The sequence below is a fragment of the Alosa sapidissima genome, chromosome 16, assembly GCF_018492685.1.
Source record: "Alosa sapidissima isolate fAloSap1 chromosome 16, fAloSap1.pri, whole genome shotgun sequence".
In the NCBI taxonomy this organism is placed as follows: Eukaryota; Metazoa; Chordata; class Actinopteri; order Clupeiformes; family Clupeidae; genus Alosa; species Alosa sapidissima.
In genome coordinates this window covers 9328799-9355053 of record NC_055972.1, presented here as the reverse complement: position 1 = coordinate 9355053, position 26255 = coordinate 9328799, and the positions used below count along the sequence as shown (strand labels likewise).

The following is a 26255-nucleotide window of genomic DNA, read 5'->3' as shown; positions in this document are numbered from 1 at the left end:
TTTTAAAACTGACAAACATGTTTAAGAGACATTTTAACATGTATCAGTGCAAACTGCTTTCAGCTACCTACAGATGAATATTAGCAGCAAAAGAACTAACTCACTTCTCACACAAAGTTGTACGTGCTCTGTAAAAAAAAAAAAAATGCTTCCTTCCTGATGTGTGTGTTTCTCTGAAGTCTCAGTGAGTAGATGCTTCATTCATTGAATGTACCTTTCCTGCCTCTGAACTTCACCAAACCACACCATAATGACTAATCTTAGCACAGGTGAAAATGCTACTGCCCTGCACCGGAGCAGTTGCCAGCCACAAATACTGCATTCCTCTTTCAATAGAACAGCAGGTGCCAAAATCGGACTGTTATTTGCCAAAAAAAGAAGAAAGAAGCACAAGCAACATGCGCTACCATGGCCAGAAGGTGAAAAAGAGATGTCTGTTACCTTGGAAACTCGTTTCTTTTTCACTAGTTTGGCTATATCCTTGCTGCCCACCTGAAAGGAAAGCAGAACCAAAACATAAGTCCTCGGTGACGGGTGATACTGTGATACCAACATTACACACCCAAACACACACACGCACACAGACACATTCATGCATAGAAATATTTACGGACACACACACACACACACACACACACACACACACAAAGCACACAACATGCAAAGGCACATATACTGAGCGTCTGGTCCCAAGAAGACAATGGATTTCACAAAAAGCCCAGGATGGGGGGGGGTTGGGGTGTAGAGGGGGTTACCTTCCCTCTCCTCAGAGGCAGACCCTCAATTTTGGGCAACATATCCTAAAAGGTAGCCATCTTGCCTCCTTGAGCTTCAAAAGAATAACTGGCTACAGTAGCAGATCTCTCAGCCGACTGCCCGGGGTGTCATGATCAGAGTGCTGAGGAGCAGCCGCGGACTGCTGGTGCTGCAGACGCGTACCGCATGCCTCTCGCAGATGCAGACAGCACCTAGTCAGCCAATCGCGTGGGGACGTTAGCGGCTTGTAAATTATCTTCCATGCCTAGACCCTCCTAAACAAAGGATCCCCTATGTGGGTTTTTACTCTACAACTCCGCTCACGGGAAAGCCCCAATCTGTGGAGTGGACACGCTTCGAACCGGACTGGAGTTGGAAATAAGGATTTACTGAATGAGCTTGGCCTCAGGGTCAGCATTAACCTACATTAAGACTTCAAATCAACTCTCTCTCTCTCTCACACACACACACACACATAATAATAATGTAATTATATTACAATAAGAACAGACACAAAATACATTTAAATCATAAGTGATATTATGTCTTGAAATAAAATATTGACCAATTTGAGAGTGTATGGCTGCACTCAGTGCGCTGGTGCAAGCTTTCACTTCAGGGAATTAAAGCTGCTCTTATAATAACATTTTGAAATTTGAGGTTTTTGGGGTAGTTCAACTGCAAAAAGAGACTATTTCTAAATTGAAACCAGGGATATGTATATCTTGTTAAACTTTGCAATTCCTTTCTTTGCACAAAAGACATTCTGGCACCTTTAAACTGTGTACTAACTAACTTGGAACAATCAAAAACACAGCTTAATAATGTAAATTATTTTAAAGATAATTTAAAACATTTAGATCACATTTTAAAATGTCTATACAGTCCACTACACTACAGACATACTGTAGGTAGCCATAGACACCCACCCACACCACTGCTGTATTTGCATCCGGCTCTGTGTTCAAAGGCAATGTAATGACATACAACCTCACCATGAGCAGTACAACTTAAGTGCCAGCCGGCGGATTGTACAAGTTTAATTCCTGTCTGAAGACAAACACGTGGCGACAGGGATCATGCAAGAATAGGGGAGCACTGACATTCGCTAGTTAGCTTAGCTAGAACACCATCCAGATTTCCTGGCATCAGCACCAGGTACACAAAACAAGCATTCCCTCTATGTCTCTAAATACAATACTTCAGTACTGTACACACACACACACACACACACACACACACACACACACACACACACACACACGCCCAGACAAACATTCCATCAGATTATACCTTCATAGAGACATTCCAAACTCTGAGAATACATAGACTAACAAGCAAGCAAACGGTGCCTGCTGGGACAGCAAACAGACAAAACAAGACAAGGTCTTCACTGCCAAGAGAAGATCAGAGAACTTTACCTCGATATGTAAAGGCTGTCAAATCTCTCAGAGACTGTTCCAAGAATGTGTTGATGTGAGTCACGCTTCTCTATGTGTTTGCAGAGGTGGTGTGACAGGTTTCATGCTTTAGCAAACCATTCTGAACTGGTCAGGCAAGATTAGCAACGGACAGTCAAGCTCTTCTCCTCAGCATGTAAATGGAGGAATCTGTGTTATCAACTGCAACCACACTGTTTGTGTTTGCCTGGACACACTCAATGTCATGAGGGCTGTCTTAAGTGGAACCACCAAGGTTGGTGGACACAATGAATTATTTTAATCATTTAACTGTGCTCAAATACCAGCATGTGGTCCCACAAAAAAATGCTGGCCAAGAAAAGGTTTCATAACCACTGCTATTGCACAGCACTGTTTACTTTCCTTTCTTTACTATACTCCTGTTACTCCTTCAGAGACAACACATTATTTCATATGAACTACCTTGCCAGTTACAGAAAGCCACACCAAGTAGCAGCATAGAAAAAAGAACTAGCTTACACTCAGCCTCAATCACTCAATCATCAATCTTATGTATAGGACACATGTAACCATAGTCTTATATTTGCATGCCAGCATGACAACATGATTAAACCCATTTTGATTGAACTTAACTGTTCAATACAAGTGCTGTTCTGTCTGGCCAATTACTTCTTTCAGACATTAACTGGCTACTACAAAGAAAAATGTGCAGCTGTTGAATTATATACAAACTACAGTTGAGAATGTGGGTCTGTTGAGTGTTTAGAACATTCAACCAGCAATGGAGATTGATAATGTATGCTGCAAAAGGTAGCCCACAACAACCTTTCCACGTTCTTGGTCTCACTCCATAAATGTGCTATAATTGCTCGGTCTTAAAATGTCCCATATGTTAGTCTTTAACAAGCTGCCCGGCGTTCATTAACTGCCAACACTTGGGGCATTAATCACTCCCCTTTCAGCACAGTGCCAAAGAAGGTCCAGGCATATATGTCTAGGTGTCATCTGGCAAAAGGCAGGTAACGGTGTATGCGCCACTGGCAGTATATTCCTCTGTCAGGTGTTCGGAAGGAATGTTTCCCCATTTTGTCTTCCATCTCCGGGGGGAAAAAAGTGTTCATGGGGCACTTAGATGCATAAATGGCAGGAAAAGGGGTGGATTACTTTCAGGCTACTTACAGAAGCAACTGGTGACAAACTTGGGAAAGCATGACTCCATGCCTGGATCTGTCCCCAGCTGTCACACGCTGTTAAAGGACCTAGTGCCACAGTGAAAATACGGAGGTCTGGAATTTGATCCACAGTTAAGGGCACATAGAACCAATAAAATAGTGTCTTAACTGAGCAAATCCTGCATTGCTTCATTCAGTGGCCACATGAGGATGTTTATATTACCTACAGTATCAATCATAATTTCAAGCAGCTGAGTGCTACAATTTGTGCTAAACTCTAAAAAGCAAAATCGTATGACATAGTCTAGATAGACTAGATTGTATGAGATAGTCTACCTCATAGTGTGTTACAGTTTTTCTTGATCGCTTTGACCTGCTTAAAGAAACTGGATCCATTTGGTCTTCATGAACACCTTCTTTGCACAGCAGAAGTCATCTCTTGTGAATGTGTTCATAGTTTTCATTGGGTTCACACATTTCTCACACCCTTTTGCAAAACAGTTAACACAGATGCCATTCAAAGACCCTAAACTCTATTGGTTTCCCCGCGGTAAACAAAAGGAAAACATCTTTTCACAGGTGGTAGAGATTCCTTGCAGAATTAGTTTCTTCTGCTAGGAATTCCTTCTAAAACTTTGAAATCTGAATTTCTGATACACCCGTGTGAAACTTCTTTGCACAATTCTTCAATCAGCAATAATTCATTATCCATAAGAGATGCCATTTCTGTTTTGTGTAGTTCAGTAGTTCAATAAAAAAAAAAAATTCTAGGTGCTTACTGTAAGTCATACAATCACAGTTACATCTTGGGAGGAATGAATACAATTATATTTTATTCAGTATATATAGTCTTTTCACAGTTTTTTCTGATACCAGAAAAATTAAGAAATGGAACAGACATAGCAAAAATGCTAATATTGAGAACTATACTTTGCATTTTGTTGTCCAGTATTTAATGACTGATTGAAATCACACAGTGATTTGACAACAGGATGTGTTGATTGAAGGCAAAATTTGCTTTTTGCTGTAAGTGTTTTGAGAAATAGCAAAATGTGTCATTTTGGCCAGTGTGCTTTTGTTCAGACATGGGTGTTAACTGTTTTAAAAACGTGATGTCAGAATTGACACAAGCATCAAAGCAATCGAGAAAAACTGTAAATGCATATTGTGTTAACTTATCTTTTTAAGGGAACTTAAACTTGTTGTGATCACCTCAGCACAGACGTGGTGAGCCGGTTAGGTTGGTTGAGTGTGCTGAACCATAACACACCTTATTATACACAAGCTTAAGGGCAAATTTAATTGGCTATCATAAATAGGACGAGTCAGCAACAGTAGCCAAGAGCCGAAATTGTGTTTGGTCTCAATGCTGTATAGGAGGCTACTGCATGCCAGCCTCACGCCGAACACAAATGCTACACGCAAATCATTGATTGAACAGACTACACAAAACTGTGTTTAACACAGTCATTTTCATTTATAAATAAATATAATTTTGTAGATTAGAATGGCACTGTGGCTAGATTTTTGACAACAGATGATAAACAGTTTAGCTTATGTCAGCCATTTAACTGAGATTTTACTTTCAGTTCCCATGAAAAGCCTGTTCTGTGCAGCTTGCAAATCAAATCTTTTCAGACACACAATAAAAACTGTCTTCCCATTTTGGATTAAATATTAAAAGGTCTTTTCCAACGTGGTTCCTAAATCATCATGTCCAAAACTGTTCCAAAGATTCCACAGTCCAAGGTGCATCAATCCAACACATGCACACACTACATCTAGCCACTGAGAGAGTTTTGGTTCGGAAGGATTGGCCAGCTAGGATGGAGAGATGGGCGATCATCAGCCCTTGCTTGTTAGCACCCTACAGAGATTGTTTGCCTCAAGTTTGCACTCCTTCTTTTTTGCTGAATCAGGGTTCAGAGTAGTCCACATGTAGACAAAGAGTAAACAGAGCAAAGCAGGGTGCATGGTGCTGAACTCACATGCTCCGGGACATGACTACATATGGGGGGTGGAGGTTCATTAGATCCTGTTTCAGTTTGAAGAGAACAGGTCATAAGCCAGAGATTGCTCTGATGGGAAACAGATGTGGGGGATCTGAAGAGGCCAGAGGCTGAGGGAGTGCAGAGTAGCAGGTCTCGGGGCTGCTGCATTGTCAGGGGTGACATCCCCGCCACTGGCCTGTTCGGGCCAATCTGGAGGCTCATCAATACCGTGAGCACCACGAGACCGACATCAGTCATGGAAACACATATTCAAGGTGACATCCTATCAACCAACAATACTTTGCAGGTGTCACAGACATAAATGAGCAGAAAAGACTCCCTTGTAAATGTTCCACAAGCACAAGTTAGACTACTCTATAGGATTAAAGGTGCATGGGGTTCACATGGCAGTAAGCATAGCGGTGACTAGCCTAGCAATACTAGCTTACGATTAACCAGTTCTCTAAGCTGATTAGCGGCACAGGTGCATCAGTTTGAAGGAAAGCTGCAAAAGACAAGTGCAAGGTATCCACAACTTCTGGTGAATACATGAAAATAGCCAAGGTATTCTGTTCCTGGGTCGTACCTCGTATGGTGTACAAAGTATTGAAATGCCTCTGCTGTTGAAGAATCAAGTTGTATGACTGCACCTATCACATCCCTGATGGACCATGCACCTACACCCATTGGCCAAGTTCTTGACTGAAATGGATAAGATATCGGGCTTGGATCAAATACAGAATGAGACAAAAGCTGCTAAAGACCATTGGTTAAAAATCTCACATTTCTGATACCACCAAAGCACAGCCAATTTCACATTAACACCCCTGGATTATAACGTAAGAATCCAACAACTTCAACAAAGTCCTCTATTCAGTAGCTAGGCTAATCCGAAGCAGAAAGTCTGAATGTGGTGGTCTTTCTTTTCTTCCAATTTAGCCTAAGTGTTTGATTCTCAGTCTGTCTTTGTTCGTCCCCAGATAGCCATTGTGAGCTTTTACCAAGGCACAGTGGATGGATTCTATTCAAAACGCCAAATCAAGTGGCACGGCTTCAAAGCTAAAGCTGAGACTCAGAATCAGCAAATCATGGCACACAAGCTCACAGATGGAACAGGGCAAAAAGCAAACCAGAAAGAGAAACAGGCCAGAATCACAACCAAGTGTCTTTGGAAATAAAACTTTCTGTAGCTTTTCTAATAGGAATAGGAATATCTATAGGAATATCTCTTTCCACTATACAGTTTGGCACCTACTACGAAGCTGCATGAGGGGGTGCAACCATTCATTTGTGCTCCACACTCTGTAATATGGTTTCTTTAACTTTCCAAACAAAGCCATGCTTCAAGTTCATATCCTCTATAACAAAAGCTACAGGTACCTGACTCTCTCAGCAAACACAGGAATAATACACCTGGGTCAGAAATGCTTTATGCTAGACATGCAATTCAAAATGTTTACCTTTAATTGGCATTCAATCCAGTCCTCCACAGAAGGTCTATAAAGACAGAGAGAAGAATCCCGCGAGACAGGCAACACTATCCTGCTTCTCTGACTTTCTGAATGTCCAGACGTTCTACCTTCAGCTGCAGCTATAATGTTTACATTAGCCCAGCAGAGAGAGAATTTCTGCTCATTACCGCCATTCAGTCCTTATGCAGAGCTGGCACTGAGGGGATATAAATCTTTTTAAATGTGCAATGGTATCGGTCCAAATTGCTGAGGCCCAAATGAAATAACAGAAGAACGTTGCCCACAGCCCATGAGCCATTCTAAGAGCTTTATTCAGAAAGCAGAATTGAGTTGTAGCATTACGGTATGTAGCAAGGCTAGTAGCTGGCTTATGCGGTGCACCTCATGACCACAGTGAATGGTTCTCACAATGACATTTCACGATTCCCACACCCTCTCCTTCCCTCCTACTGCCCAGTCCCACACGCCTGGCACACTCTCTCCAGTCACGTGTGTGTGTGCGTGTGTGTGTGTGTGTGTGTTTGAGTGTGTATGTGTGTGTGTGTGTGTGTGTGTGTGTGTGTGTGTGCTTGTGCGTGTGTGTGTTTGAGTGTGTGTGTGTGTGTGTGTGTGTGTGTGTGTTTGAGTATGTGTGGTGTGTGCGTGTACAGTATGTGTGTGTGTGTGTGTGTGTGTGTGTGTGTGTGTGTGTGTGTGACTAAGAGAGAAACAGAGATAGAAAGTGAGAGAGTGAGTGTCCACAGACTGTTAACCCACTCACCTCCACTTCAAAGTCTGTAGTATCTTTTTGTACCTCCCAACAGGGACAAACAGATAACAGCTAAACAGTTAACTGTGATAAACCAACAGCTACCACTGAAGCTGGCAATGTAGGCAACCAATTTTCAGAGGCACCTAAATTCCACAGCTAAATTCCACAGAAACTAAACTAGGTTTAGTGGCTTAACTACAACAAGGAATTCCTTCCCTGTCTGATATTGTTTGGGAGAAAAGAGCTATGGCCAATACTTTCTTCCCATTATCTTAAAATAATGAAACCCTTGAGCTGTCATCAGATAAAACTGTTAACTCCACCAGCTGGGGTCCCATAGACAGCCACAGTCAACGTGAGGAGAGCAGCAGTCAGCTACCTCTCTGCATTATATGTTGCGCTGCAGGCCGAGGCGGTGGGCGTGGACAGGGGTCACAGCGAGGTCACACCTATTTGTTCAGGATTTCCTCTCACACTGAAGAGACAGCGCTGTTACTTAGTCCAGTCCCACTCCTGCAACGCCACATCGGTTTTTCAAAAGAATGTGCATTTGTATGAGCACATCTCACTACTGTGAGACATCTATTGTATCTCATGAAGTCCCATGGGCCCATGAATACTTTTACATCCCCTCTACACGTATACCCAGTCTACTCAAGAATAAGCATGCAATGGCCATCTGTGGGCCTGTGTTCTGCGTCAGTCCAAGGTCAGTGTGATATGGGGGACCATGGCAACCACTGCTTTCTGACATGTGGCTATAAAGCAGCATGTGTGACAAGTGAGTTGTGGGTAAATCTTGCTGTAATCCATGAGACACATACGAAAACAGCAGCCCAGAAAATTATACAATTACAATAGACCATCCACATGTATGCATTTTCAGCCTTATATGGATATTATGTCATTTCTTAACTCAGGCACCTCAAGCAATATTTACAGTATGAAAAGCACAGTTCAGCAGGTTTTACATTATTGTAACCCCTTGCATCATTGCTATAATAGAACATTTGGCTACCCCCACACTCCTCTGACAAGCATCCACTTGTTTTCCTGGAGAGGCAGTGATTGAGTTATGACTGAGCTGTGCCAAGTAAAACTCTAGATGATTCTATGGGATGAAAACTCTTGTCTTGGCGTGAGATCAGTCTGTTTAAAACTCATCAGCATGAGGTTAGCAGCCAGAGGACGACTCTACGCCACACAAATTATGATCTGGCCAGTGCACACTAAATGAAGTACAATATGAAAACTCATCAACTGAATGAAAAGGGCACTTTGGGTTTTGTGCAACATACAGTAGACACTGCAAGTATATGTTCATTCATAACATATATAGTTTGATGTTGAAACTATGACATAGAGTATTCTCATACAGCCTACAAACATGCTCATCTCCATCACTTAAAATACCCTGCAGTTGGAACTTCAGAGTGTGATATGCAATGTGCTGAGTAACGCCTGAGTTTCCACTGAGCGGTACGGTTCAGTTCGGTACAGTACAGTTTGCAATTATTTGCGCTTCCATGGGCAGAATTTGTGAACAACTAACCATACCGTGCCGTACCATACCGTACCATTTTTTGGCACCCTTCCGTTGGGGTACTAAGAATAATGTACATAACCATAGTTTCTTTCAAAGTAAGACCACTCTAAAATCTATTATTCTTATTACTGAGGTCATCCTTACACTCTATATGAGAATCCTGGTTGAAAGTCCCACTAAGGAAGAAACCCCAATCTTCACTGCATTGCCTCACTATCCCAGGAGACGGGAGAGTGCTGTCAGGAGTGATTGAATCCAGACCAGCGAGAATGAAAGCGCCTCCAACCCGTTCAATTTGCCTGGTTTCACTTTTTCCTATGGTGCCAAGTAAAGCAAACCTACGTACCACTCACAACACAAACTGCGGCAGCTCCATCTCAGTGGCACACTCTATTGAACACTAAATACATGCCCACAGGAGACTCACTTTTCCTGCAAGTACTACTGTTCTCTCTTGATGTGGTTGCCGCAAACAGAGTGGCTGTGATGGGATCTGGCAAATGTCAGCTGTGACAACACTTTTCCTACTGTTGCCCAGGGAATGCAAATAATGGACATTATATATATAAAAAAGAAACAATTCACAAAATACTCAAGGATGGCTCAGGTGTTAAGGAATGCACAAAGGATCATTCTGTTAACACTGATTATGACAGTCACACTTTATAAAGCACAAAAATAATACCAAACAGCACCAGCACTAAGAACTACGGCATTGATTGTGACCAACAGGTTACAGCATGGACTGGAAGAAATATGCATGCTATTTCAGCCTAGAGGGCTGTCGTAAGCACTGACAGAGAAAAGCACTTGGATATTCTGGAGTTCATAAGTCTGACTCCAGCATATTTATACGCCCATTAAGAACACGTAAAGAGAAATACACAGTATAGAGGCCTACTAGTGGAAGCCCAATCCAATTATTTGATTAGTTTTTGATTAAGTTTTTTCATAGTAACAGAGTAATGTCATTGTTAGTTAGCCATGAGAAAACTACAACACTGACTTCTGACAATTGGAATCACTCACCATCTTACTCTATCGTACAGAATGAGTATTGACAATTCCTGATTAGCCTGCTGAGGCAGTCCTAACCAGTGGTGCACACTGGGTTCGTTTGACTGGAAGAGCACACACCCATTGAGGTATTACACCTGTCCGAACAGGCCTGAACCATTACTGGTGATGTACAGTATTAGGGTGAACAACCATTCTGGGCGTAATACATCTCTAGGTAGTGACTGTTTAACCATCAAAAACATTTCACATGCACAAGATTTAAAAAGTGTGTGCATTTTATGAGTCTGAGCAGAGTGAGTTTTCAACACTAATGACTCTACCAGCTCCGAATAAAATGCTGCTAGTAATGCTTCAGTTTGGGATAAATGAAGAATGAACCATATGGAGATATTTACCAGGTGTAATCTGTGATGGTACAGTATATGGGTGCAATTACTATCTTTTAAAACAGGACTAAGCAAAAAACACACATCCTTCAGGTGTGTCAGGATTCCTCAATAATACACAGGCAGGAATACTGTGTTTAGGAATAAACATGGAGATAAACAACACCTGACCTTCATTTGTAGTTTAAATGAACCTCCTCTTTCTGTCTTTCTTTCCCCTTTCACATACACACAAACACAGTCCCCACAGCAGAGTGCAACATGGACTGCTTCCAAAAATCATCCACTCCCTTCCTGAATAGGGAACACTCCCAAATAGTCGGACAAAAATGTCCCTAACAGAAAATCTGACCATACTTAAAATGACAGATGTGATAGCAGTTGAACATTGACCTACATTTCAGAGTACCAAATTATATGTTTACAGAGCTAGTATAATCTTGTCACCATCCAATGCCTTCCCATACACAGTCATGTACATGAGCACAAACTAGTTTACACACACACACACACACACACAGAGAGAGAGAGAGAGAGAGAGAGAGAGAGAGTGAGAGAGAGAAACAAGCCCAAACTAGTGTTTCATAATGACTAATCTTATCTGGAAAAGGGAATATCTGTTTCCATTACCAGCTACTGATCAAAAGGAACAAACGTTTAGGCTATGACTTTGTTAAAAACATGCTCAACAGATTCGTATTGCTGCCACCACTCTTAGGCTCGAGTGCAACATAGCTGCCATGAAAACAATGGTTGTGTTTCCACATGAAATAGGCCTATGTTGCCACAGATTCTCTCTACGGAAATACCGGCATAGTATGTCCGTTACAGAGACTCTTCCTGCTTCCTGTCTTAGCCACCAGTAAGAGTGATTATAAACCAGGAAGTGTGGACTGAGAAAGATAGAGGGTGGGGGAGGCTCTTATGTATGGACTTCTTTCATTTGGCTACACACACACACCACGTGTGCAACTGACAGCAACTCATGTGATAGGGCTTTCCCCAATAACAAGGGTCATCCTTGCACTCATACCTCAATAACTCCAGGAGGTCAGCTGTCTCTGATACAAATCATTTGTACCATGGATTTAAATCCAAATTAAATTAAATTGTAAATTAAAATTTCCACAATCAGGCTAGCTTCCCATTTGTCAAAAAACTCTAAATAAAATCTACAGCTACTGCGCTGCTCTAAAACTCTTCTTTATCCCCTTCTCCTTGTGGAAACATCTTCATGTTGCAAGTTGCTGTTAATAATACCATTACTAACACCAGACACAACAGCACATTCAAAATGGAAGTAGAGGTAGACTGAAACTACTACCACTCTCTCAGTTCCTTCTAGGAAAAACCAATGAAGCGAAGGCAGTTTACAATAACAACATCACCCTCAGGTTTTCCACAATGTGAACACAGGTGTCTCACCTGAGCAGAAGAGATCCAAGAAGGCTTTTTCTTGAGTTCAATACACTTCCTGAGCTTGCAGATCTGATGGCCTGTTTTGCGGTTCAGGCAACAGCTACACTGGCCACAGTTGACCTTACGGAGGCAGGGCTCACAATCCTTGCAGCGGCTCCTCTTGGATCTCTCCCTCCCGTCTGCACCCATCAGGAAGTGGTGCATGTCCTCCGTTGACAAAAGAAAAGCACCTGAGCCTGTAGGCTCCAGAAAGGCATCTGGCAGCCCTGGCTCTGACTCTGTGTCAAAGGAGGACTGTGTATTCTCAGAGCTGCTGGTGGGCTTACTATCAGAACAGGGCAAGATCTTTGGCACCAAGTCCAGTTCCACCGCTTCAGTGCTACAGTCATCTGTGTCTGTGGACTGGAGTATTAGTGAATCCGTGTACTTGCTGGGCCTGTCCTCTGAGAGCACAGCCTGGTCTTTGGTGTCTCCATCCACAGTGACATGAGGTATTCCGACTTCCACAATAGTAGCACCTGCACTTTCTTCGAGAAGTGATGATGCCTTTGAGGAAGTACATGAAGGGGAGGGAACCAAAGAGACATTCGGTGATGGGGAGTGTGGAGTGGTCAAAGTAGAACTACATAGAATCAAACATGTCTGTGGTTGAAGTTCAGCACCAAGGTTACCATCCTCACCTGAGAACACAGCCTCATGAGGGGGTAACACCACTGGGAATTCCACCAGGGCTGAGGTATCTCTGTTATTTAAAGGGTCCTCTTCAGAGGTTGGCTCTGATGAATCCGACTTATTTGCACATTCGTTATTAGGGTTTAGACTGTTAGGGTCTGCCACAATGGATTCAGATTCAGTGGCCTTACCACCATGGTCAGTAACCTGTTCATCCTTGTTGGATAGGCCAATAAGTGTGTTGTCCTGCTCCACCATAGTCAATTCTGACCCCAAACTACTGAGCTGATGTTCACCTTCTGGAGTCAACAACTTCTTCTGCTGGCTGGCATTGCAGGAGCCAGGGTGCTTTGCCACCCACTGATTCAAACCCCGAATCTGCCGAGCCCTTGCCTTGGCACTCTGTCCTATCTTGCTTGGTTTTACATCCTGCGGGAAACTCTGGGAGAATGGAGTGCCCCGGAGGGACTTTCTTCGGCCTTGCAGGTCTACAACCAGACCAAACTGTGTGGCCGAGCTCATAGACCGTCTGAGTCGCGTAGATCCTCTTCGAGCAGGGGAGCTTTTACTAATTTCCAAGTATCCCAGTGAGGCATGACTGGCAGCCTTATTGATGGCAGTGCTCTTGGCAGTCTTGGCCTTTGCTGTGGGCCTAGTAGGTGTGTCTGATGTGTTTTTTGCTGTCTGCCCCTTAGACTTTTCAGAATTAACAGTGCACCGCTTCGCAGTAGTGGAGGTCAACTTTTTATCATTTCTTTTCAATGGTGTATGTAGCCTTTTGGGTTTCTTGGGAATAAGAGGCATAACTGATATTAGGTTGAGTAGGGAGGTGTTGATATTGGAAAGGAGGCATGGGCATTAGATTTGAAGGGATTGTAAGGAAAACACATACGTTCTTTGCACCTCAGCCTTCTGCCCATTAAGCACACAGTGATAAGCATCCTGGGGGAAAAAACATGGTAGAGTTTTAATATTATACATCTGGCATAACTGTTCTTTAATCCCAAATGAAATGCCATACATCCATGCCAATTAAAATCATATCACCAACTGGGACATTAGAGGGTGCATAAAATAGTGTGTCTGTTTCCATACATATACAGTAGGCGACTTTGATACCATTAATGCTTCTGTCTAGGTAGGAAGCACACTTCTACACTTTACTCCAAGTTAATAGTTTGTCATGACGATTATCCCTGGAGCTTATTTCCCTATCTGAAACACATTAACGACTTGCTTCAGTTAATTTATAGTCAAGTGAGAGACAATAGCACTGGACCTAATTATATAGGTGCAATTCCACATGCTTTAAAATGGTCTAAAAATCACTGATCTTTATGTGAAGCATTTACAACTTTTAAACATTTAGGCTCCAGTTGAATATTGTAATAAAAGGTTTATTACCACGTTGTCTTTTTCACTGATTAAAGGGAACAATAAAATTACAATCCAGATGTAAGCTGCAAATGTTTTGCCCATGAAAATAAATTACATGATAACCTGCACTAGCATACCTAACACATGTTTCAAGTTCCTTTAAGCCCGTGAGCTTTACGCTCCAACCTTGGTCACCTTGCTATCACGTTACTTTGTGGGTTTTAGTTGACTATACAACATGAGTTTAATGTACTCCCTTAATTATTAAACAGTGAGCGACAGTGTCACTTGGAGACATCAAAGTAGCTATTATACCATAAACTGTCGACATAGTTTTATTTGGAAGAAATGCCGAGAGTGTTATTTTACCAACGCGTCCACTTTAAAGTCAGTTGAAATACTTTACATACCGGAGAGACAGTTGCACTGTCTGAATTGCTAATAATACTCCGCTCCTGTAAGACACTGATGATCCTTGAATAATTTCTCTTAGCACAGTTAGTAAGTAACGCCACTTTATACGTTAGCCTACTAAACAAACAAGCGCGTTGTAAATCTGCTCTTAATTGTTACTGCGCTTTGTAGGTTTTGCCGTAGCGCGTAAAGTAGTTATAAAAAGCGTAAATCCCTCTTTGGTCAATCCATTCAAGACTGCCCCACACTCCCAGACTCGACCTACGGTCTCGAGTCAACTCGGCTCTTTAATGGACGCTTGTTGGGTGTACAGAAAACGTGGAGCGGACTTTTGCGCGTACTTTTTCTTGACTGGGGATAATGCACACTGAAAATTTTAATAAAATCGGCTACAGAAATAATACATATATAAAATACAGAAATACTCTAACATAAGCAATGTGAAGCAAGTAAACCACATTCACCACGACTTCTAAATCGGCTTCTTAAGTATGTTGTTATTTACTTGTATGTTCGATTACTATTACAGTTGCTGCTGCTACTACTATAAACCCTTTCCTATTATTAGGCTATCACATTATAGTAGACATAGTAGGCTATTATGCGCTAGGCTACTAACTTAGGCTACTTACTAACCTACTTCAGTTTTAGGTATTGCATGGCGTTTTAGGAACACACTCTATTTGGTGCCCTATTAACCTAAAAATTATTAGACAGGTTGTTTATATTTATGTAAAGGATATGTCTCTTCATTTATAAACTTTTGCCTCTTTGCCCTACGTAATATATATGCGACAATAAATGGCTGTCGAGGTGCTGACGACTGAAGGGCACAGAAGACACGTGCCTAAATATAATTTATCGATTTGCTGTCGGTAGGTTCTGCGTAAAAGTAGATAACGTTGCCAACATATTATGAAGCTGTTCCTTTATGTCACAACATATAATACATATTAGGTGTTTCACTAAGATGACAATTCATTACCAGTTTTCTGTTTCTGTTCAAACTCAGGAAGTCATTTGAGCATGATGAACTGAGATAGCCTAGCTAGCTAGCTAGCAAGCTAACAGAGTAGTAACAGACAGGAGCCACTAGCGAGGCAGGTTGTGTCAAAGACCTAGGAGAAAATCACTGGTTGTGCAACAGCAACGAACGTACTGATGACAGTTGACCTTGCTCCTGGTAAGATTCGGCTAATGGAGATAGTAAAATAAAGCAGTAATGTTTTGTTACTTTAATGTAGTTGACAATCAGTGAATAATTCTGAATATACGGAATACACAAGCTCATAGCTAACGTTAGGTTAACGTTAATGGTTGTATTCTAGTAGCTGCTAGTAGCTACGCCATTCAAATGCCAGTTCAGAGGAAATTGCATGTGTCTCACAAAATATCTGAGTTCAAGTTATTATAAGCAAACGCACATTTTTTGACAGTTTTTGCAGTGTCTATATCAAGCGTGCTAAAGTTAGCAATGCTAGTTAGGTATGTAATATAACGTTAAGTAGCCTAACTTATCAATATCAGCATTTTGGGTTGATGTGACGTTGTCACTTTACTTGTAACATTCTACTGCTCAACACATCTATTCACATAGCCAGTCAGTTAACAAAATAATCAAATATGTCTGTACCGTTGTCAGAACCTGGTTGATGTCAAGTTTCCTCTTAATACACACACACAGACGGAAATGTATGAGTCTTGACAACAGAATCATGGCAACGGAGGCGTCGGTCTCCTCACCTGGGCGCCCCCAGATCCCAAACCCCGCGCAGAGGGACTACTACTGGGTGCGCTCTTTCGTAGCTGGAGGTATACTGTTAATGTTTTTGTTGTCTTGAACTCTTAGAAACGAAGTGTAGGTTGTTTGTATGTTTATTTTTATGTTTATACAACGACATTATGTTGGCCTGTACTCTGCATAACCATGAACATTTGAACACCTCAGTAGCTGTAGTACTTGTAGTAGTATCTTAATTAACTGCGAAATACAGCCTCACTCTCCAGATAATTGAATGGTGCTGTTGTTTGTTCACAGTAGATGGCATTAAGAAGTATTTTTCACCCATGATGTTGTAGGTGTGGCAGGATGCTGTGCCAAGTCGACTATCGCTCCTCTAGATAGAGTGAAGATTTTATTACAAGCTCATAACCCCCATTACAAACACCTTGGTAAGTCAGCAAGTAGAGTTACAGTAATTTCTTGGTTGTTCAGAGGTGGCTTTCATTAACATGGTGCATAACGTAAAAGAAACTTAGACATTACATTTGCAATTAGATCTAATGTATCTACCTATCTATCTCTTTCTAAAATGAAGTGAAGTGAAGCAAACACTTATCCAAAGTGACTGGGAACAGTGGGTTTGAGTTTTGTACCCAGGCTGATAGATTGTGTCTATGCATGGCCATATAAGCATGCTGATAGATATACAGTATCCAAAAGGGTGTGAGGAGTAACTGCCGTTTATAGAGGTACATAAAAAGAAGGTGGAAAGTCCAGTCCATTGTGGAAGTTACTTAAAACGTTTAAATTCTCTGTCTAAATGTCCTTCAGTTGTGCATTCCCCAGGTAGGCCTTTGTAGTGAAATATATATATATATATACACTGCAAATTATTATTATTATTATTATTCACTTCTGAGCTGTTGTTTGCTGGCAGGTGTGTTTGCTACCCTTAAGGCAGTGCCAAAAAAGGAGGGGTTTCTTGGCCTCTATAAGGGAAATGGAGCCATGATGGTTAGAATATTTCCCTATGGAGCCATTCAGTTTATGGCCTTTGACAACTACAAAAAGGTGAATGTCCTGTTCGTGCATAATTGTACATTAAAAAGTTACATTCAGTTCAGTGTAACTCATATCTCTCATCCAAATCAATGTTAACATTATGTGCTAGCCTAGTGTGTTGAGAAAGGACTGATGTGATGATGTATGACAACATGTATTTAACTGGGATACCTTTATTTATTTACAGTTTCTTAGCAAAAGGTTAGGGATATCTGGTCACATCCACCGGCTAATGGCTGGGTCAATGGCAGGTGCTGTAACCTTTTCTCTTTGTTTTCCCTTGGTTTTACCTACATTGAAGACTTCTGCTGTATCTTGGTTGACTTTTCAAAATGCAGTGAATTATTCTGTCTTGTTACTGGATGGTCTGATGTTTTCTTTTTTTCTTTAAATACAGGAATGACGGCTGTTATTTGCACTTACCCACTAGATGTAGTTCGAGCCCGCCTTGCCTTTCAAGTGACTGGATATCATCGCTATACAGGCATTGCTAATGCTTTTCAAACAATATACCTGAAGGTATCAATATTATGCATACCATAGCTGCAAATCATGACCATGTCCTTTAATACTTTGTGATAAGACGATATTAGTTATGCTAAAATGTGCTATTTCTATCTAAAGGAGGGCGGCTTCTCTGGTTTCTATCGTGGGCTGACACCCACAATTATTGGCATGGCCCCTTATGCAGGTACACTTATTTAAAATCATCGTAAGTATTTTCATTGTTCTGAAGGTTTTCCCCCCTCCCTTACACACTTTTTTAACCCGTGCATACAGGGTTCTCCTTCTTCACCTTCGGGACACTGAAGAGTATGGGTCTTGCCCATGCCCCTGAGCTCGTTGGCCGACCTTCGCTAGACAACCCGGACGTGCTGGTGCTGAAGCCTCATGTTAACCTGCTGTGTGGGGGCATCGCTGGTGCCATTGCCCAAACTATATCGTGAGCTCATATTCATATCAATCAAATGTTTTCATGCGCATTAGGGGGAAAAAAGAATGACATTGAAGTATTTGAGTCATGATGTTTTGTGAGTGTCATAGAGTGCAAATAAAATTGCACTTGTGTCACTGCTTTTAGGTGTTTTAAGTATGTTTAGATGCTTAGATGAAGCCTGAATTTTTATTCAAGAAAATGCACTTTGCATGGGCTTTTGTAGAACTATCATTGATGGCTTTGTGGTTGATAATAGCTAGCTGCCTTCTCTTTTCTAAACCAGTCTGCATTTTCTGCAAGAAAACTGTACTGTAATGCTTATCTCTTGAAAAATCACCCTGAACCACCTCTTCAAATTCAATAACAAGTAGTGAACATTTGAACTATGCTGTCCTTCTGGATATATACTTTTTGCTATGAGAAGTGTCATTCATGCAACAAACCTCTAGTGACAGTAATGGGTAATGGCAAATAAAAGCACAGTCAGGTTACAGCACTAGATAAAGTGCCTTTGAAAGCAGTCATTATCGCTGTAGCTGTCTTTCCAGCCCTTGGTTTGGGAAACTTGTGAAACCTATTGTGGCTTCATGTTAGTCTGTTGTGGCCGGTCAGATAGGTACCATACAACAGGGCTGGCAGGGAGGTGTGTGGGGGGGCAGGGAGGTGGGGGGCTGACATGCTGCTGGTGCAACATATATCTAACAAGCTCTGGTAGAAATTCAATAACAGAGTTAGATAGAAAGGACAGAGATGAACCCTCTGTACAGTAAATTCTCCTGCTATCCTGGGTGTCCTCATTTTTGGTGGTTAGCAATCATGTCATGTCACTTCATTTGGCAACAGTGACAGTTCTGTGTGTGCTGTGTTCTTATGTCTGTTAGCAATCATGTCATGTCACTTTATTTGCCAACAGTGACAGTTCTGTGTGTGCTGTGTACTTATGTCTCTGTTAGTTACCCTCTGGATGTGGCACGCAGGAGGATGCAGCTAGGATCTGCCCTTCCTGATTCTGAAAAGTGTTGGTAAGTAGAATGTAATAGGTGCAGTGATGGCTCATAATGCAGTACAAGGAACACTCATAGCCAGAATCTTGTTAAAAACAGACAAAAGGTCAAAGTCTGGTCAATTATGATAGAAATACTGTAATACTTTAACTTTTGTAAAAGACATTTAAATGATAACTCAAACACCTAAAGTACAATAAAAGGCCTATAATGTACAGACCATTACTGTGGTTTTTAAACATTCATTTCTGAAGAAATGCTGTTTTACTTTGTATGGTCACTTTAAGAGCATTGATCTTTACATTCTCATAATGCCCCTTTGCCAGCTCTTGTTCACAAGCCTTGTTTGTTTGAGTTACACTGAGAGCACAATATTAACAATAATATGCACAATGTTAAGTTGTTATAAGAGAACGTAAGTTGTTATAAGCAGCCTTAACTTACTTTGGAAATAATACATACATAATACATGTTGCTTCACATTTATGTTTGCAATTAAAAGTGAATTATGAGCCTGGTAGACACTTACTGTAGCTATCTGAATGGAATGCGTTTCAGTCGACTCGGCATATCATGTGCTTCATGTAAATGCTTGGAAAACGAATTATTGAAGACCCACCAATTCCATTTTACTAAGGCAAAGTAGTAGACTAGTCTATATATTCTTGTCCATGTTCCAGATCACATTGATTGCAGCCTATGTTAAAGATCCCTCTCACCAATCTGAATTTAAAAATGGTCAGTAGTGGGATTCGGATAACCTAACCCAAAAAGTATCAAACTTGAATGTAACCTGGTGTTAGTGTATTTTGACATTGTAAACGTTATCGATGTAAACGACGTAAACGTTTGGGTGCCCCCTCTGTCCTTTGGTGCCCTACGCACAGTTTGTGATGCGCGTGGTGGGAGCGGCGGCACTGCCAGGCTACACAATCTTTTTTTGCATTTCTATCCCTTTATTCTCTTTAATTCAAGTCCACGGCACAAAGCTGACATGCACTAGAAGAGTATAGTTGTGTCATTAAATTACTTGTGCTATTTCGCAAGGTATAGAGAGATCTTTGAGAAATTATGTTCTTCATATCCGTGTCTCTGTCCACGGCACAAAGCTGACATGCACTAGAAGAGTATAGTTTATGCTTTATCAAGAATCAAGATAAACGTGGCACTGCTCAAGTTGTTTCATTAAATTACTTGTGCTATTTCGCAAGGTATAGAGAGATCTTTGAGAGATTATGTTCTTCATATCCGTGTCTCTGACAAACTGAAAATAATGAGCGTAGGCGTAGGCCATCCCGCAAATGTAGAGTCCGACCTTGAGACTGCTGCAGCCACAGTCTTCAATCTGCAGTCTTCAACCAGTAACAGGAGATAACTTTCTACTATTTGCATAGATTTTCCTCCTCTGTTCTTGCGGTGTTGTTTACAAATATGTATCAAAACAAAACACCACTCGGGTTAAAATGCATTGTAACGCGCGTTACTGAAGTTTATACCGAGTAAAATATGTAAAAAATGTTTGTAATGCCTTACGTTACCGTGTTACTGCAAAAAGCATTATATTACAATAATTACATAACTTTTGTAACGCGTTGCTCCCAACACTAGTAAACAAGTCGTGTTCATAATTAGATTTAACTTTATTGTCATCACAGAGTACAAGTACAGAGACAATGAAATGCATTTAGCGTCTAACCAGAAGTAAAAAAAAAAAGGTATTGCAGTATAAACAGTATGTAAATGAATCACATAAATCTATGAGAAATGATGAATAAAGCCAAAACGACATGTTGCACCTTAATATAACAGTGGAATGATGTCACGTGCTGGCTGGTGGTGACATATTACACATTCTAATCAAGCTTCCCAATTCAGCTTGGGTGAAGGCAAGGACAACTGCTAGACAACTGCATGGCCTGTGCAATATAACATAACAATAAAAGGGTTGTATGGTCAGTTCAGGCCAGAAATAGAATGACAGCTGGAATGCAGATTCATTCCACACACACCTCCCACACCCCCTCAGGTGATAGGGTAGGATGATCTGCTGCCTGTTTCCTTAAAGTGTTACTTGGAGATAAACAATATATGTGAACTTTTCTGTCAACACAAAGCCAACTGTGTTTATTTCTTTTCTTGTCAAACAGTACTCTTACAAAAACCTTGAAGCATGTGTATCACCAGCATGGGGTCAAGAAAGGTCTGTATCGCGGTCTGTCTCTCAACTACATCCGCTGTATCCCCTCCCAAGCTGTGGCCTTCACCACCTATGAGTTCATGAAACAGGCACTGCATCTGAACTAGACCAGGAGTGCTGCAGGGGCTTGGAGGAGCGTCCCTGTTCTGAGCTGACCCCATTGGGCATGCTGCAGCCTTTGGCATCCCCATTCCACTGGAACAGTGGAGACTGGCAGCTCTGTTGACCAGCTGCGTCAGCATTGCCTCTTGTTCAGATGGTGGGGCACCACATCACACCACAGTCTGGGCAAACATGTCACTTTGGACTACATCCTGGCAACTGTGTCCTTGCTTACTACATGCAGTGGTTTCCCAGTCTGACTTGAGAATAGCTCTGTCAATAGGAGAATTAAACACAACAGCATCATCCACAAAGCATTGTAGCTACTGCATCATCTGGGATGCTGTAATCTGAATGCATTCAGATAATGATGGGAGAAGTAATCACCATTAAAAAGCTGCCTTCTCTATCCGAGCCCACCCTAACCCCCATTGGCCCAACTAAAAAGCACCAAACAGTCTCTCACCAGTTATTATTTACTTTTATTTTTTGGCCAACAACACACAAGTAGACTATAATCACATAAATTCCCAAAAGCATTTCAACTTCTCCTATTTTGTGTATTTTACTTCGTTTTGGGTTCGTAATTAATCTCCAAAGTCTTACCTGTTAGTGTCATTGTGAATGACCGTTTCAGATGTGACTGCAAATCATAAGCCCACAAACCGCCTCCATCGTCACAGATTAAGAATGAATATTTTGGTAATTGAAGACAAGATAAGCGATATATTGAGCTTGTTGCTGTGATGCAGGTTTTGGGTCCAATGCCTTTGTTTTGTGTGTGTGCTCTCGTGTCTATTTGCACTATGCCAATCATAATTGTACAAAATGAACAAATGACTTCATGCTGCCCTCTTTCTCAATCAGTTAAGCGCACCATACGTAAAGGAATGTGCTTTTCTTTTTCATGGGTTGTTATTGTGTTCTCTTGCTTTTCAGTGTCCTGATACATATTTTCTGGTTATGTTTGTCTTTTTCAAATGTAATTTTGCTTCATTCAATTACGAGTTTTATTCAGTTCAGAACTGAGTTTAATGATTATGAATGTGCTGTGCTGTGTAGTGCTTCAGGTGTTGACACCTTAATCAGGTACCATCCATCTCATTTCATGATTTCACATCTCTTTTTTCACATGCCTTTTTTTTTTTTAAATCGGTGTGAATCATACTTTGATATGTATCTTTATTTTTTGGGCAAGCTGCACTTTTAGTCTGGCCTCATATTTATTTAAGTGTACTTCTGATTATGTCCACATGATGGCAGTGTGGGGCTTGATCTCTTTTGTTTACAAGCAATTTTCAATCCCCCAGCCTTTCTAACAATAATGCACACATTTGATATGTGAGATGTTGGTCCTGGTGTCACACGCTGTATGTACAGTATGTGATGAGTAGAGTGGTTTGCTCCACCAAAGGAATCAAAGGGAAAGTTTACGCTCATTGTGCGCTGACACGTATGCCTTTATATACAAGGATTACGTATTGTGAGTGTGTGTGTGTGTGTATATGTGTTCATATTGTGTGTCACAAATTCACTCATACATTAATGTTTATAGTGTCACATATTGTGCTATAAATCACTGTTTCATTTTTAGCATAAGCCATTGAAGCAAACATTTGAAACATTGAAAGACTGCATCAACTTCGTATTTAATGCTGTTTAAAAATTCCGGTTACATTTGTAAAATATTTAAGATATACAGCTGCTCTGTCAATATGGATGAGAACATATATAAAGAATGCACTGTATGAAACAGTATATTATTGATGATGTGGTCATTATTTTCATATAGGACAGCTTGATGCAGTATAGAGAGATATTTTATGTTTATTAACAGAATTAACTACTGACTATGCCTTCAGTATTTTCAGTCAACTGTTATTGCTTATATTGAATCATATTGAAATTAAAGCTGTTATGGTCTTGTCAATGGAACAGTGTCTTTATATAGATTGAAGCATGAAGCTTGAAAGCATGAGCAGAGGTGGACGAAGTACACAATTCCTTTACTTAAGTAAAAGTATAGATACACCATGTCAAATATTACTGAAAGTGAAAGTTGCTAAGTCAGATTTTTACTTTTGTTGAAGTACAAAAGTATTTGCTTTTAAAAATACTTAAGTATTCAGAAGTACAAGTATTTTGTAATTTATGTATTCATGTATTGTAATGTAATGTTTATGTGGTCATTACAGTGTTCACAAATCTAAAAACATTTTAACTGCTGAATACAAAACCAGATAACGCAATTTTGAGTAGATTATTTGTTGTTTAATGATGTAGGGTAAAGATCTAGCCATGTGGTGAATGACAGGTGATTGTCTAATTTCATTCCAATTTCACAATGATCATGCAGGATAACCTAGTTAAAGGGATACGCCACCATTTGGGGAAATATGCTCATTTTTCACCTCCCATCGAGTTAAACAATTGAGTTTTACCTTTCTTCAATTAATCCAGCCGTTCTCTGAGTCTGGCCATACAACATAGCTCCAGCCTAGCATAGATCATTGAATCGGATTAGACCAGGGGTGGGTAAACTTTTTGGCTCAAGGGCCACATTGGGTTTTGAAAATTGGCTGGCGGGCCGCAACACCCCACACCCCCTCAACAACACACACACACACACACAATACATTTTTTATAGCCTATCATTTAGTATCAAAAGTAAGTTTGTTTTACATTTTTAATTGTTAAAAAAATACTGCTAATTTGATGCTGTTTAACAGGTTCGTGTAGTTCTCCCAGGCTACCTGGAGAATGTTCTGATGAAGAATCTATTGCAAACAGGATTGTGTAGTTCTCTTAGGCTACATGGAGGATGTTCTGATGAAGAATCTATTGCAAACAGGTTTGTAGTTCTCTTAGGCTACATGAAGGATATTCTGATGAAGAATTGCAAAAAAGTTCATGTAGTTCTCCCAGGCTACATGGAGGATGTTCTGATGAAGAATCTATTGTCACCATCATTACCACAGCCAATTCAGCCAAGTTCAAATTGGACTATTGGAAAAAAAACTTCAAGATGGTCAATCGCATTATTGCATTAAAAAGTAACAAATACTTCATGCTCATATTTCAAATGTAGTGGAGTCAAAAGTACAGTAATTGTCTTTCAAATGTCAATGGAGTAAAAGTCACGTTTCAAAAAATATTAATACTCAAGTATAGCACAGATACTCAAAAATGATACTTAAAGGAACCGTATGTAAGAAATGTAATTCAATTAATCATAAAATGGCCCTGATTTGTCACTAGACATTAGGAAATCATGCTAATTTCAAATACTTATATCACTGACAACAGAAGTCCGGCCAGGATATCGTCATTTAAAAAAGTGAAGTTGCAGCCCTCAACTGATGTTGATGTTTACATATTTGTGTTTTAGCTTGATCCGCCACCCTCCACCTATCTAGTAATCACAAAGTCAGTAGTGTTTCGGCATCTGGGTGGCCTGCTCTGCTCTAGTTACCACATCTGCGGTGTACACCGCTCTACAGTATTTTGAAAGTGATTGTAGTACCAGTTTTGGCCAAAATCCTACATACGGTTCCTTTAAGTACAGTAATCAAATAAATTTACTTAATACTGTCCACCCCTGAGCATGAGGTATGAAAGATTTTACTATAAGACTGATTCTGGTGATGTTTAACATTCACAGGATGCCTTTTTTTATGGTTATGGATTTAGCAGACGCCTTTGTCCAAAGCGACACATAAATACAAAACAACATAATAATATTTAAAATTGAACAGGGAACAGATTAAAATGTAGGTCAAATATAGTAAGGAGAATAGTTGTAGTACACAATAATATCAATTCAAGCAATAGCCTAATAAAAAGCCATGTAAAAAAGGGGAAAGGCAATAATAAAACAATAATGTCAATTCAATCAATAATATAAAAACAATGACATGCTAAGACTACATTAAGGAGAATATCAATAATAAACAATAATGTCAAATTAATTAACAGCCCAATTAAAATAAAACAACATTATATAAACCATAACACATAAGCGCTTAAACAACTAAGTATATGTTGAATAGGAATGTCTTTAGACCCCTCTTAAACGACCCAAAACTACCACAGGAACGGAGAGCACTGGGCAGTTCATTCCACCAACATGGAACCACTGAAGAAAAGAGTCTGGAATTAGACCCAGTTTTCATGACTGGTCGACACAACATACGCTCACCAGAAGACCGCAGTGGGCGGTTGGGGATGTAAGGCTTGATTATTGAATTAAAATAACTAGGAGCAGATCTAGTTAGTGTCCTATAGGCCAAAGTGAGAGATTTAAATTTAATTCTGGCTACTATAGGGAGCCAATGGAGAGTAACTAGGAGAGGAGTTATGTGTCCTCTTTGGCTGATTGAAGACCAGGCATGCTCCAGCATTTTGAATCAGCTGTAATGATCTTGTTACACAAGCGGGTGAGCCAGCTAATAGTGAATTACAATAGTCCAGCTTAGAGATGACCATGGTCTGAACAAGAAGTTGTGTGGAATCTTGTGTCAGATAAGGTCTGATCTTCCTAATGTTGTAAAGCATAAACCGACATGATTTTGCAATAGAAGCTATATGCTCAGAGAAGTTAAGTCGATCATCAATTACAACGCCCAAGTTTCGGCTTTTGAGATTTTATCTGGATATCCGGATTTCTTAGCTATACATGAATGGTTTTGTGGACTTCATTCTTGTTATCTATCCTAGTCGTCTGGCCCAGGAATGTACTAACTCCTCTATTCATGTTAGTTGATGTTGCAGGCATAGGAAACATGCTGCCAGTCTCCAATTTGCATTTATTTTCCTGACTGTTTGCTAAATGCT

The 26255-nt window shown here is 40.5% G+C and overlaps 2 protein-coding genes across 5 annotated transcripts in view; one reads left to right on the top strand and one right to left on the bottom strand.

The window, feature by feature from the left end:
• tet1 (tet methylcytosine dioxygenase 1) overlaps positions 1–16164 on the bottom strand; it is a 28605-nt gene extending 12441 nt beyond the window's left edge. The window contains exons 1-4 of one of the 4 annotated variants that reach the window (XM_042065202.1): positions 14394–14871; positions 13499–13548; positions 11941–13392; positions 442–492 (exon numbers count right to left, since the gene is read on the bottom strand). In XM_042065202.1, coding sequence (XP_041921136.1) covers positions 442–492; positions 11941–13128 — 1239 coding nt within the window. In that variant the 5' untranslated portion in view covers positions 13129–13392; positions 13499–13548; positions 14394–14871. Of the gene's footprint in view, positions 1–441; positions 493–11940; positions 13549–14393; positions 14873–16030 lie in introns of those variants that run through there. The other 3 variants (XM_042065200.1, XM_042065198.1, XM_042065201.1) reach the window with 3 other exon arrangements.
• slc25a16 (solute carrier family 25 member 16) lies at positions 16088–23667 on the top strand. The gene is made up of 9 exons (XM_042065203.1): positions 16088–16209; positions 16477–16569; positions 17058–17191; positions 17370–17433; positions 17580–17701; positions 17807–17873; positions 17963–18125; positions 19073–19141; positions 21271–23667. Exons 1-9 carry the CDS (start codon positions 16092–16094, stop codon positions 21425–21427), a joined length of 987 nt encoding a protein of 328 aa, XP_041921137.1. The 5' UTR covers positions 16088–16091; the 3' UTR covers positions 21428–23667.
• The last annotated feature ends 2588 nt before the right edge of the window (positions 23668–26255 follow it).